The sequence below is a fragment of the Quercus lobata genome, chromosome 2, assembly GCF_001633185.2.
Source record: "Quercus lobata isolate SW786 chromosome 2, ValleyOak3.0 Primary Assembly, whole genome shotgun sequence".
NCBI lineage: Eukaryota > Viridiplantae > Streptophyta > Magnoliopsida > Fagales > Fagaceae > Quercus > Quercus lobata.
Genome location: NC_044905.1, coordinates 92702336 through 92717348, shown reverse-complemented (window position 1 = coordinate 92717348; position 15013 = coordinate 92702336). Strand labels below are relative to the sequence as shown.

The 15013-nt window shown below is 36.3% G+C and overlaps 1 protein-coding gene across 1 annotated transcript; it reads right to left on the bottom strand.

The window, feature by feature from the left end:
* Positions 1-1068: 1068 nt before the first annotated feature.
* On the bottom strand, positions 1069-8213 carry LOC115977230 (trafficking protein particle complex subunit 5). The gene is made up of 8 exons (XM_031098965.1): positions 8024-8213; positions 7654-7742; positions 7261-7324; positions 6967-7044; positions 4192-4268; positions 4019-4085; positions 3828-3935; positions 1069-1492 (listed from the first exon to the last, which is right to left on the bottom strand). Exons 1-8 carry the CDS (start codon positions 8093-8095, stop codon positions 1463-1465), a joined length of 585 nt encoding a protein of 194 aa, XP_030954825.1. The 5' UTR covers positions 8096-8213; the 3' UTR covers positions 1069-1462.
* Positions 8214-15013: the final 6800 nt, after the last annotated feature.

Here is a 15013-nt window from a genome sequence, read left to right as displayed (position 1 = left end):
AAATCTCATTTACGAAACAAATTCCTAAGTGCTACTACTGAATACCAATTATAAAAAATATAATGAAATCTGATAATTAGAAAAACCAATAACGGAAGCATGTATGTTCAAGGATGCTGTCTACCTAATTTGACTCTGACGCCTATAATAACAGAGTGCGCCATGAATTTATTGGTTTGATTTTGTCTTAGAAAAAGCATGTAGATGACCTAAAAGAAGAGAAATCTAGAGATGAATACTGACACTGATTCAACTTAAAACCTATTGCTTTTTTTAAACTACTGGTGCTATGCCTCTTGAGTAGGGCTGAGATTAGACCATGTTTTAAACTTTGAAAGGGGAGAAAAGCCCACCATCCCTCTCATCTTCTCCTCTAAAATCTCCTTCATCTCTCTCCTTATCCCTGGATATCCAACATCAACCTATAGAGTGGTTTTGATCATGTTCTGAAGTTTCAGAGCCTCTTCAGGTTACAAGCTATTCATCTTTATGAAACTTCCACTTCAATACATTTTAAGACTTTGTTTCAATCTGTATGTACCAATACACCTAACCGAAGGGCACAACTATCTACTATTTTTGCATTTGCCAGAGAGCCCCTTTAGCCTTTCTTAGAAATGGCTGTCTGGGATTTTACAAGGCAAATTCATAATTACAATATTTGATTGAAATTCACCAAAATCCTACGTCACATATGGTTATTAGCCGAAATAACTTATGAAGTAAAAATATATTTTCAAACAAAAATATTGAACATCCTACCAAGTGAAAGACACCCTTCCACTAAACTATTAAAAAATCCAAACTTCAATGGGAATGAAGCTGTGCTCTGCCATTGTTGCAACAATGCATACAAGAATTCAAGGCCTCATTTGGTAAAACATCTTAAACACATGTTTTCAGTTTTTAAACAACATTATACGCATTTCCACACATTTTTTCACTCACACGTATTTCAAAAAAATACAAACAACATTACTCAAATTCCTTTACCAAACGGGCCCTTGATATCCCATGCATGTGAACAAACATCCATCCACCCAGAGATCAGGCCCATATATACACAGATTTATAGTAAGACTATTTGTTTCTCACTTAACTACAAATCATAAAACAATTTCTCTCTGCTTAAACAATCTGCTTGAGTTCAAATAAACATAGAAATTAACAATTTTTTTTTCTTTCATTTGTACCTTTTCTACATCAACTGACCGATGGTAATTGCTAATTCTAGATCCACATAGTTACTGTGCCATGAAATAGAGTATACAACAATACAAATCAATGATAGGAATTCCATTTGGCCCAAGCGACAGAATTGGCAGGTGAAAATCCTAATTAATTTGACAAACCAGCTAAAAAATTCACCATCCTTCACCATGTTGTTGCAGAGCATTAACACATTCATCATGTTCTTGCTGAGCATCATAAACATTACATGTAATAAGTCCTGGCACATATATCAACCTAACCTTGCTTCTCTTCGTAGTACCTAGATGAAAGGCCAAAAGCAGATGAGAAAAATTGTGTATATACATATACTCACTAGTCAGAAAAAGAGCATGCTGCAATAAGCAGGTCTATAGACTCTATACACATTTTAAACCTAGATAGAAAACATTCTATTGTGTTCTACATATATGACCTATGCTTATAAAAGTTTATATAATCAAATATGCTGTATCACACAAAATTTGGGGATGAAGTAAACACACACAAAATTTTAATGTGAACTCTAAAGGCCCGTTTACAGATCAGAAGCCCCTCGTAAAGAAGAAGGAAAATGTCACCCAACAAAGAGATGTTAGAAATTTTAAGTGGCATGACGTGTAACGCAGTGGATATGCCCTTTTTCACTTCTACCTTCTAATCTAGACCAGCTTTACATTTTTGTATACCACTCAGGAGCTCAAGCCAGAAGAACAAAACCCAATTTATGGCCGAATAGTAACTCAAACATAAGCGCGCGCAATTCAAGCAGAATTCAGAGCAATCAAATGCTGATCCCCTTACCTATTTAGCTACTTTTACAGATCTAGGCATGTTGTTCAATGTTATTAGAAACTATGCTAATGGCCATCATGCCATGCATTTCCTGTTCAGGTTGAATTGACATAGATTAAATATATCAGTAGACCAAGAGGAACGTGGTAAATAATGTCAGAGAACACCATCCAGTTTCACAATGAAGGCCCCCAGCAAGCTATCACCATTTTTTAAATACATGTGGATGTACTCCAGCACATGCCAAACTTTACCATGCTAAAAGTTGGTCTTTCTTTCTTCCTTTTTTGGACATCCAGTTGCCTCTCCTGGCTCCAACAATGTTCTATCTTTGACTCAATTTAGTTTTGAACCAACCAAAAACACCCTATCCCAACTCATCCCAATCTTTAACCAAAAATGGCAAATTACAAAGATTAATGATAAGAGACCTATGCAGAAAGGCGAAAAAAGAGCATATCCATGAGTCCTTGAGTAAAAATAGAAGAATCGAACAATTGTTATGGCACGTTCTTTGTCACAGTTCCATTTTTCTGGGGGTTGACTCTCAAATATTAATGATCTGGACCATTACACTCATTTTTTATCATTGTTACAACAAGTGAGCAATGGGGGAGTCGAAACTAGTTCTCCTCATAACTCATAAGGGAGACCAGGTATCTACAAGGCTCTTAGCTGAAACACTACATTCCTTAATCCACATAACATGCGATATGATGAACCCTGAACAAGAGGATCAAGACTTAACTTTTCTTATGATTTTTCATGCATATCTAACTTTGGTAACTACAGTTGTTTGCCTCGAAAATATCACCCAAGGCATTCCTACGATGGAGAGTTGTCATATGAACACTGTCTTCATAACTTGGAAGCCGGAACTAGAATGAGATACAAAACAGAATGAAAAGTGTCTAGAGAGGTTGTGAACATCTTTCTGGGTGGATAACATAAAGTTCTGGGCAACCGTAATCTCTTATGTATTAAAGGCAACCCTAAGCACATCATATGGCCCTTAGCAGCATTAAATATCTCAAGGATAAAGGTAGGTATACTTAATAATTTTGCAAGGAATTTTGAGACTCATTCATTCTTTAAGTGACATAACTACAAAAAATTGTTGGAAAACTAGAACTTGTATGCAACTAATGGTAGTTATTATGAAATTCAATGATCTAATGGTAGTCTAGTTGAGAAAGTAGCAAGGAACTTTCACTTTATAATTTCTCAGCATCTGAATGCAATTGCAAAGCATTCTTCAACTACAACACATCTTACAAGCATTCATCATCTCCCAAATTAAGCATATATATGTATAGGTTACATTAAGCGAACTGCAGTGGCAAACACATGCAAGTTCGAATCTATTGGGACATCAAGGCTACTCCATGTTGAGATGAATAAGATGAGCCCAGGTATAAATTTGGGAAGAGAGAAGAAAAGGAAGATAAATGAGGAAGAGTAGGGGCAGGGGGTGTTTCAAGAGGATGACATCAGCTTTGTTTAGAAAGAAATGCATTATGAGTGTGGAAAACATCTTATCAAGGGATTCTAGGGAAACCCCAGTGGTTCCAACACCTTTTGTGGTATCTGGAAATTGAGGTACGAACCCCACCAATCCCCTCCCCCTATTTACCTATCAAAAAAAAAAAAAAAACATTTTGTCAACTGCAAACAGTTTTTTTGTTTAAATTTGTTATACTATGCCTGTAATCACTGTGACTTAAAACCTCTGGGTCCTAACCAGGCCTTCTGCCAAGTCTTTTACAGCTTTACTTATGTAACTGCAAACAAATATATTTGAAAAGGAAATTAGTTGTTTTTACCTCCTCAGCAAATTTTATTAAAATGGTTGTTCGAGGCCTTTGCTGACCTTCCATGGGCACAAAATGAGCTGTTACAACAGCTGGAAAACCAGCACTATCCAAAACACCCTTCAAAGATAAAGAAAAAGCCCATTAGAGCCTCCAACATCTAGACTGTCAATTAATAGGAACAAAGGCAATGAAGCACTTACTCTTACTATTCCAGCAACAAACGCCCCACAGTTAAATGTCCCCATGTCTTTTGGAATTGAAATAAATCTACAACCCAAATTGGTGTATTAGCTGGAAAATATTGTAAAAATCTACATTTTCAGCTAGTTGTAATATTAGCAATATAAATTACAAGAGCCACGAAATTTCTTACCTATTCACAAGGAGTTCCTTTTCGCTGATCATGTATTCATCTTCATGTTCGGTGCCTTTCTCAAGTGAGTCAGCCACCTAATATGATGACAAAAGATATGGTAAGATTCTGAATTTGAGTATTTCATGGAGTTAAAGTTTTCTAGTGCAGACAAAACAGAAATACACACCAGCATGAAGAATTTCTGGTCTGAATTGTGTATTTAAAATGAAGAGGGACAGATATCCAACAGAAATACACCCCTGAATTTTCTGCTAAATCAATGACTAAGCAAAGCCCATATTTATATAGATTCATGCAATATCATCATTTATATCATTCATGAAGTCTAAGCAGTAACCTTCACTGTCTAAATGTTCCACAGTCTTGAAGTAAATTGTTCAACATTGAGTGCACCAGATCTTCAAACAATATAATTGGAATTGACCAGCACACAAGTAATGCTTTTTTTTTTTAATGAATAAGAAATAATGATGATAAGTTGATAACAACAAGAACAACATCCATAAATATACCATCATACTAGTGAAAATTGACTAGGAACAAAAATAATAACAGTGATTATCTAGTGTAGTTCTGAATTCTCACAAGCATCATCCACAATTACTATAAAGGCTAAAAAAAGCTAACACAAATACTTGATATACATAATTTTATAATCACGTGCAACTTTTTCCCCTTATTGTGGTAGCAAGATTAAAACCAAAATCCTACTTACCAAAGAAGACAAGTGTTAGAATTACATATGCTAAGATGAACTAAAAGATAAAATAATTCATCAAAAAAAAAAAAGATAAAATAAAATAATCCTCATATTAGATAGAGAATTTGTCTAACTCATTGTTTGTACTACATAACCACATTTCACAGTAAATATACCACATATACCATCCCTACAATAAGGAACCTCATTAATACCAGCACTTTTGTTTTATAAGTAAAAAATCTTATTAGAAGAGGTGGGGCCTTGTGATGGCAGGTGCCTTCCAAAACATTGACAGGTCACAGGTTAAAACCTGGGAATCAGCCTCTCCAAAAAAAAAAAAAGGGGTTAATGCTGCCTACCAATCAACTTTCCTAGACCCCGCAAAAGTGGGAACTTAGAGAATTAGATGCAAAATATATATTATTATTAGAAAAGGAAAATAAAATACCACGTATATAGATGTGAACAGGCACTTTCCAAAGTATACAAATCACAAAGAAAGGAAATCAATAAATCTACAAAAGATATTGAAGGAATGCCTCCTAGTGCATGCATTCAGTCGAACAAAGACCACAGGATATGCTCTATGATGACAAAAGTAGGACACCCAACTCCATGAAAAATCCTCTTATTTATTTCATACCGCAGAGTCTAACAAATAGAGACATGGCAACCACACCTTAGCTTCTCTATGGCACTGAAACCATTCTTGGATAGGAAATCAATAAAATCTACCATCACAAATTGAACAGATGCCTCCTAATGCACGCATTCAATCAAACAAAGACTGCAAAATATGCTCTTTGAGGACAAAATTAGGACACTCAACTCCAGCTCTGTTTCAACTGGCTAGAGCCATGGAGCTCTGGATTGAGGATGTTAAAGATAGGCACCTCTCACTTCATTTTCAATCATTCTTAAAGGAGAAGGGAGTGACATTAGAGCTATGAGTATTCATGGGCCAGGTTTTTGTTTGACCTACCACTTGAACTAAGCACATCATGTTCAAAAAATCAATGACCAATGTTGGACCTGCAATGTCCAAGTTATCAACTAAATAGAATCTTCAAGTTATCAATCAAATCTGACAGTTTAGTCAGTTTGGCAAGTCAACAACAAAGACGAGGAAATTGATGGCAAGGGAGGGAGAGAAGGGGCTGGCCACTGGCAAATCCCAGCCTCCCACAACAAGATCTCAACATCCCACAACAGATTCTGGCCTCCCTCAGACACATTTGGCATCATCTTACCTACAAATGGTGGTGTTATTAGAGAGAGTCTTAGAGATCAGTCGTTTGGTTTTGTCACTTAAACCAATGACAATTGGACTTTGTCATAATGAAATAAGATTTCAACTGAAACAGCCATTGAAATCTGTTTGGGTCAGGTTGCATGGGTTGTTGAATAGCCCTCATTTGAGCTATAGCTCATTGGCAAAACATCTCTCTCTCTCTCTCTCTCTCTCTCTCTCTCTCAAGATACAGCAATAACAAAACTTTTCAAAAACAATTGTGCCATTTCCAAATGAATTTTCATTCTATCACTACATTAAAACAGAACTGAGAAAATAAAAACAAGTAAACAGCCAACTTGTAAGTTTGGTGCCATGAAATATACTTCATATATCCACCACATAAAGAAACATACCATTTTCAGATTTTATGACGATTAAAGGCAAAGCTTTCGAGTCAAGGAGGTAAAATGGACGTAGTTTACAATAAGGCTCATATGATAATCTGATGTGTGCGCACACACTAATAATATTAAAGTAGCAAGTAATTCATGTAAAGAAGCACCTTTCTCTAAGAAAGAAAAGGCACTTCAAATTTCCTTAACTTTAGTTCATTCAAACACTTAGTAATCCAACTATCAGAACATCCAGAAAATCAGGACATACAGAAACTGAGTGACAAAAAAATATTTGGAAAAAAAAAAAAAAAAAATCAATGTTACTGAGAAAGCATTTGATTTAAGTGCTGACAAACAAAATGCACTTACATATATCTTTAACATTTAACCATTGAATTACGGAAAAAAATATAAACAATAACAAAAACAACAGCATTCACCTTTCCAAATAACACCTTCCATACTGTGCTGTGTACAAACGAAAGAATGCCCAACAATCGTGTTTCCCTTCTGTTTCCCTGTGATATCAAGAAGAATATCACCATATTATTGATGCTAACCTCATCAAAGAAGACATACATATCACACATACACTAACGCATTATAAACCCCAACAATAATAGCCTACTTTGATTGATGATAAATCAATTCCAGTAAAATCAAAGTAATATACCAATAGAAATGCATTCAGAAAGACATCAATCCAAAGAAGAACTTTCAGTTGCATGCCATACCTTATCCCTATGGCAAAGAAGTTCCAAAACTCGAGCCCCAACAGCATAGCCAGCATCCTCCAGCCTGATCCATTTGAACAAGCCAAAATTTAATGAAAAATTCAATGTAAGTAACTAGTATAAGGTTTTCCTAATCTTCCGATCATACAATTCCTACGGTTTTCCTTTCTTCTTTACACTCTCTTCTTTTTCTTTTCTTTATTAGTGATTTTTTCATTGAAATAGTACAAAAAGGGGTGCAACCCTAGCGCTAGGAAGGTACACCTTAGAAACTTTCATTTTCATCAATGTTTCTCAAAAACATGTTGCAATGTAATAATGACTCCAAATCAAACACAAAATGCAAAAGTAGTACAAAATTGGGCGATTGATTATAAAAATTAAGAATGAAACCTTCGTTCTAACTCGGCAATATTGTCCACCTGCGTCTGATTGTATTGCACAAGCTCCGAAAACAAGAACGCAAACGCACTCAAACTCACCTGCAACCAAACAAAAAAACCTCAATCCATAAAAGTAAAAAATGAAAAATACAGATAATCAAAAGAATATATAAAATTCCAAATTCGCTGTCTCTGCTTCGCTATTTCAATCTATAAAAAAAAAGTGTAAATACTTTGAAAGGTTTTGAGTGAGATCTAAGAGGAAATGGAAGTTGTAGAGCAGAGAAAGCAAAAACAAAATGAAATTCAAAATTGGCTTCATTTTCGGAATTAAATAAACAAAAATGAGCAAAGTTGGGGAGAGAGAGAGAGAGAGAGACCTCTTGCTTGCCCTTGCTGAGAGGCTTGTCGAGAACGTTCGAGTACTGCTTGATCTTCCCAACTCCGATCATCGTAATCTTCTCTTTCTTTGTGTGTGTGTATGTGTGTGTGTGTAGAAAGGACGTACAGCAGATCGAGAGAAGAAGCCTGTTTAACTAGAGTTGTGTAATGGTCACTCTTTTTTTCTTTTCTTTTTTTTTAATGCTGCAATATATATGTTTTAATTTTTTTTTTTTTTTTTGGTGATTTTGAAAATTGATAACATTTTTGAAGACTAGCAATATTATGTTCTAAAATTGAATAGTCCCAAACTCCCAAATTTGTTTTTGATTTAATATAGATTCTCAATAAATTAGTAATGGTTAGGTTTTTTTTTTTTTTTTTTTTTTTTGTGTGTGTGTGGGGAAAAGAACGGTCATGATTAGTTAAGTGTATTTTTTTTTTTTCTATTGTTTTATTAGATTTGAAGTTAGACTTTATGTTACTTAATTAATAGATAGGTTATTTTTTTACTAGTTTTTTTTTTTTGAGTCATTTTTTTTTACTAGTTGTACTAATGTTATTCTTCGTTTTTGTCCCTTTTTTTTTTGTCCCATTAACTTGAATCAACTTCTTATTAAAAAAAAAAAACTTGAATCAACTTACTATTTTTCATTGATATATTAATCACCCTCTTCTAATATAACCAAATCATCTCAAGCTTACTATCACTCAGTTTTTCATTAATTAGAGCTGCCGTTATCTTTAAGCGATTTCCTCATTTTGAATCCTATATTTTTGTGTATTTTCACTTGTACACAGCTTCTTTACAACCAAAAACTCAATACCATAGGGCAAAGATAATCTAATGGGAGTCTTATAAAATCTTCCAATTCACTTAATAGGTATCTATGATCATGTACACAATACTCTTGATGTACTTCTCCATTTCATCCACATTGCTCTTAACATATAATTCACATCATTTTCAATTTATTAATCTTTATAAATTATTGATCAAAGATATCAAAAGCTCTCACTCTTTGATATTTCTTGACCATCAAGTTCAAGTCTTACTACCCTCTTCATCTATGTTTCTACTTTTACTAACTTAGATTCCACATATTCTATTTCAATTATACTTAATCAAAAGTCTTTAAATTCTAAAGCGTCTTATTAAAATTCTAACTTTGCATTAACTCTAGGGGTGGCAAAATTTGACACGACCCATGAACCCGACACAACACGAAATTAGTAAGTTATGGGTTGAGACTTAATGGGTTTATGTCATATTCAGGTTGACACAACTAACTCATTTAATAAACGGGTTGGGTTAGTGTCCATCACATGAAACTCGTTTAACATGTTTGACCCGTTTAATTAAATGACATTTTACCAATATACCCTTCAAACCCCAGGTATATAAACTTATTAGTTGTTGTGGTTTATTTTCTTTGACATATTATGATTGATTATTTATGATATTGATAAATGTTTTAGTTTTGAATGATTATTTGTGATATAGTTACTCATTATTTCTGAATTTTATATTGAAAATATTTATTTGTTTGGTTTTTCATAATTCATATCAATTTGGTTAATACTAAAATTATTTTTATTTTATTTTTTTCATTTTGATAAAATCTGATAAATAGGTCAACATGACTAACTCATTTAATAAATGGGTTATGTTAGAGTTAAGGAATCCTGACCTCTTTAATAAACATGTCGAGTTAGGGTTGACCTATATAGTCGAATACTCATGAGTCGATACAACACGAACCCGTCACGTGAACACAAATTGCCACCCCTAATTAACTCTACCTCTAACTTCATCCATTAAAATTATACAATTTGCAATAGACATACACCAATGGATTTACTCTTAAATCAATTTAAATTGAGTTTAATAAGATAATTAATACAATAAAGAAAAAAAAAACAAACAAACAAACAACAACAACAACAACTCAATCTCTCTAATTCTACCAAGTTGCAACATAAAAAAAATAAAATAAAAAATGAAAACGAACCAGTTAGTGATGATTTCTTTTACATGGTTTACTTATGCTCAATTATTGAATCCATTTTGTTTGCTAAAATTATTGAATTCATCTAGAGAGAAAGCATAAGTTAATTTAATACCTTATTAAAGAATCTAGTATATATTCTACTGATGAGATAGAAGCTGTGAGGACAGAATTTGGATTGGACCCAATATAGGATTGGGTTTAGTCCAATAAGCCCAAATAATGAATTTGTAGAGCGTGGGTAAAAGAACTAGTTCTACTTGGTAAGAAAGATAAAAACAATTGTTTATTTAAGAGAATCAAATACTAGTGAAATGAGGAAATTTGTCCCCGGCACAGTCCGAGAAGCTATATTATAATATCCAGTTGATGATCAATGTTACAAGAGTTCAAAGGATTACTACCAAGATTTCTTAATTTTTCGATCCCTTTCCTTTGGGCCACTTCTCCATGCTATATACTATAATTTTGGTATCATCCCTACCATACACGTGTAGGTTAATTTCTAAGAACTCCTTCTTGTCCCATCCAACACCTCCCAGAACCTTCAACTAGCAACTATAAGGCTGCTTAACCACTGTTCAGATATCACCTCCACATTAATGCGGCCAAGAAGTTAGTTGTGATGCATTTAATGTGGAGGTAGCAGCCTTTGAAGATATTTGTTGCCTCCCTTTAGTCATCCCTTATCCAATATCTGACTTCTAATCATGATTCAACCTTGAAGGATGTCCAGGATGATAAGACATTCTTACTGACCTCGGATCTCTGTTTCCGAGATGACTTTTTTCCTCGGACATATTTTGGACTATCACATACACTCCTTATTTCTTCTTCTTATTCCATTCCCATTATAACCTTATTTGACCATCATCGGATTGGCTATAGGCCCAATTCGTACAATTTTAATAGTACCTTTTAGATAACTGGCCCCCACAATAGCCCCTTAAAATCTTACTTTTCGACTCCTCGGGAGGAAAGGAGGATTTTGATATCCTCAACCCATCCCGTTTATGGTTATACCCTGTCTACCCAAACTCCCAAATGCCTTTTTACCTGCTCAAGGCACGCTCCTGACGCTTCGGCATCCAGAGCGTGCCATCATTAAATTTTGGCGGCACCCTTGTCCCCCATGTTCAACGACAAGATGTAAATCCAACGGTGTAGGATTTTCCTAGGTTTACAAGTGGGAATTTTCCCGCTTGTAACTTCTGTGCCACTATAAATAGCTTTTCAAATCAATTCGCTTTCCTACTTTCAACAATAACATAGTCCTAGAGCTCATACACTAAACTTGTCACTTTCTCTCACTTCCTTGTGCGTCTACAAATACTAAAAATTTGTCCAAGGACCTTCTTTTCAAACCTGTAAGTTTCCTTGAACCCTCTTAGTTTTTGTTTCAAACTTGTTAATTTCTCTTCAAAACTTCTTAGAAAATGGGTAAGTTCAAGCATTTAGTTGAGTCCGAGGAGGGTATAGAAAGGTTTAGGGCTAAGTATAGGATCTCACCAACAGTGGGCATGAGATACGCTGCCCAGGGGGAATAGGTAGATGCCAGGAAAACAGGAGAGGTGGTCATCCCAATGATCGCCTTCATAGAGGGAGGGATGACCATTCCCATGGGTAACATCACTAGGAACTATCTTAGGTTCTTTAGACTATCTCCCACACAATGCGCCCCAAATATGTTTAGGGTATTAGGGAGTATAGAAGTCCTAAACGAGAGAATGAATTTAAATTTGACCCATCATGATGTGAATTGGGTATATAATCTACACCATTTGACAGGGCAGGGATATTACCTTAAGTCAAGGTATCCCGAAGTAAGGTTAATCCAATGCCTCCCTACATCAAACAAAGGGCTAAAGGAGGATTTTTTAATTTTTTTTCTGGGGAATGGCATGATGGCCTACCCTGTCCGATTGAGAAGGGAGCACCAGGTGGGGGTACAGTCATAAATTTATGCACCCTAGCTTATATTTCCCTTTTGTTTTACATTATCTCTGCTTCTGACAAAATTTCCTTTTACTTTTAATGATTTTGCAAACAAATGTTCTACCAAACCTCGGCTCAGCTTAGTCAACAGAGAGAGCCTAGATAGAATTTTACAGTCTGAGGTGTTCGTAAACGAAATCGACGGTCAATTACGAGCAGCACACATAATCCTTGGGTACACGCCCATTTCTTTGGCATTTCAAGCCCCCAAGTGTGTGATAAAAGCCAACGATCCTCGGCTTCACCGTATTAGTGTAGCTTATAAGGGATTTGTCATTCCTGAGGGTATTCCAATTCCTGAAGGTACACCCCTTACTTAATCACTCTTTGTGGGAATCCCTTCAGTAGAAGCATCATCGTCCCAACTCGTTCCTAAGGAAGAGGAGGAAGAAAGAGAGAAAAAAGAAGAAGAAGAAAATCCAAAGAGGATTGTGACTTTGTCAGACTCCTCGGATGAATTTGAAGTGTTCAATCAACCTCCATCCCTCGAGAATACATCGGCTAACATTGACTTTCAGCAACAAGCAGACATCATCACTTCGGACGAAATGGGTATCCAAAGGAAATCCCAAAGAAGTTTGATGGAATTAATAGAATCTCAACCCGGAAAAGGTGCATCGGGGAAATCCACATAGCCCAAACTTCCTCCTCCTCCTCCCAAATCTCCTCTTCCTCCTCCTCAGCCGTCTCTGCCATCCAGACCTGAACCTGTTAATCCGAAAAGGAAGAGAGAGCAGAAAGGCAAAGACATAGTGGAGGCCGGGAGGTCTAGTCCTGCTCATGAAGACGAGACCCAAAGAGCTGCAAAGCAGCAAAAGACTGGCCAAACAGGGCAGAGAGCCTCAGAGAAGGGAGATAATCAGCCAACTAAGCCTCAGGCTTGGCTTCCAGCTACAATGCTCAATGGTGAACCCTTGAGGGATGATGCGTCACTTAGGAATTTCAATGGAAGTGTTGGGTGCCATGTGGCCTCGACTTTGGAAAAGGCTTTATTACTCCCTACTGATATGGTCGAGCTGCGGTCTATCAGGAAGAATGAGGTTTTCCTTAACCTCAAAAGCTATCTGGGTATGGTATGATACTATCCCCCCCCCCTTTTTTATTGTTATTTGTTAAGTTACTAACCCTTTTTTCTTTAGGCTATCCAAGCCACTTTCAGGGTTGAGGAGATAACAAACTCTTGCTATCGGCTGTTGGATGACAAGCGGGCTAGGTGCGTAGCAGCCGTGCAGTCGTTCAACATTGCCGATCAATCCAACAAAGATCTAAGGAATAAGCTGATTGAGGAGGAAAGGGCAAAGAAGAGAGTTGAATCGGCTCTGGAGAGCGCTTAGAGGCAGGCCGAGGATCAGAGGCAGCTCTTGCGTGATGCCAATGATCAGCTGGCTTCTTCCAAAGAGCAAATAGCCGCCCTCCGGAAGAAACTAGAAGAAACCCAGAAACTCAAAGATTAAGCTAAGAAGTTGAAAGCTGAGGCCGAGAAGGTAAAAATAGAGGCCGAGAAGGTAAAAATAGAGGCCGAAAAGGCTCGGGACGAGGCTGAACATCATGGTTACGACGTTGACGTAGCCGAGATCGAGGAAGCCCTTCAGGCAGAGGTCCCTGCCGTGTGTTGAACCTACTGTGCTCAGACTTGGGAGGAAGCCCTCAACCGAGTTGGGGTTGAGGCTTCTTCTGAGCTGAGAAGGCCAGAAAACATCTACTTCCCACCAGTCATACGAGCCTCGGACCTTCCTTCCACTCAAGGTGAAGTGGCCTCTACAATTGCTGACCCGGTTGAAAAAACACAGCCTTAGGATCCTCTTCCTCCCAATCAGTAGGAGCAAACCAAAGAACCTGAAGTTTCCAATGAAACATCCTCGGACAAGGCCGCAGAGGTTGCCCAAGATGGGGGCAGCTTCCCAAGGTTTTGAACAGGCCTTAGTTTCAGTTACTATGCCTATCGAGGGAGCCCCCAAAGAGAAAGAAAAAAAGATTCCTACTGAAGTGGCTAAACTAGCTAGCAAGACTTCCAAGGACAAGTTTCAGATAAAATTGGAACAGTAAATCTTCACTTTTGTAATGTAGTTACGATTTCTGTAATGAAATTTGTTTTTTCCAAGACATGTTTTAATGAAATATGCATTTTTACTTTCTCAAATTTGTATGAGTTATTTTCTTTATTTATGTAATTTTCATTTTGACTGTCCTTTGTTTGAACATAATCATATGCCATGAAAGTACAAAGTTGCTTACACAAGAGAAGAACAAAGTTTACACATATTTTTAATTGGTAATCGGAGTGGATCAAAACCATTGAATCCATAGTACTATTAAGACACATTTTGAATCTATCAACTCTAACAAGTTTAACTTTAAGAAAATGTTCTAATGTTTGACCAAATAACAGCCAAGTCTAGGACACCCTAAAATGCTTTAAGTGATGCTCATGGGCTTACTGCGGTTTACATCTTTACTGGGTGATAACAAACCTTATGATCCGAGAGAGGGAATTAGGAGTTTATTTCCTTTAAATGCTTGAGTTAATGTTTGACTAACACTTTAATAGGTACCATAGTGTGTTAACTTCCATTAAGTTTGTGGTTCGAAGAGCCTAACATGACTTAATTTCTGTTTAATATTTCAATAGATGTCAAGGGGTATTAATTTCCACTAAGTCTGTAGTCTAAGGAACTTGACATGACTTAGTTTCTGTTTAATACTTCAATAGATAGGGAAACACATGATACATGATTAGAACGAATTAAAGAAGAACTAAACATGACTGTTTTTATTAATAATAATACCTCTTTAGGTTGTTTACATTCTAACGATGAAGTACAGTTTTTTCATCTAGATCCTCCAAATAGTACGCACCTATTCTTGCCACCGAAGTGATGTGATACAGTCCTTCTCAATTAGGCCCCAACTTTCCCCAGACTAGATTCTTGGTAGTACCCAAAACTTTTCCCAATACCAAATCTCCTGGGGCTAACGGTCTCAACT

Excerpts from the sequence above, each read along its gene's own strand:
- LOC115977230 (XM_031098965.1), bottom strand. The coding sequence starts at position 8,095 with ATGATCGGAGTTGGGAAGATCAAGCAGTACTCGAACGTTCTCGACAAG. Across the intron at positions 7,325-7,653 it reads ATTGCCGAGTTAGAACGAAG|GCTGGAGGATGCTGGCTATG; the intron begins GTTTCATTCTTA and ends CAAATGGATCAG. Across the intron at positions 3,936-4,018 it reads TTGTTGCTGGAATAGTAAGA|GGTGTTTTGGATAGTGCTGG; the intron begins GTAAGTGCTTCA and ends TTATCTTTGAAG.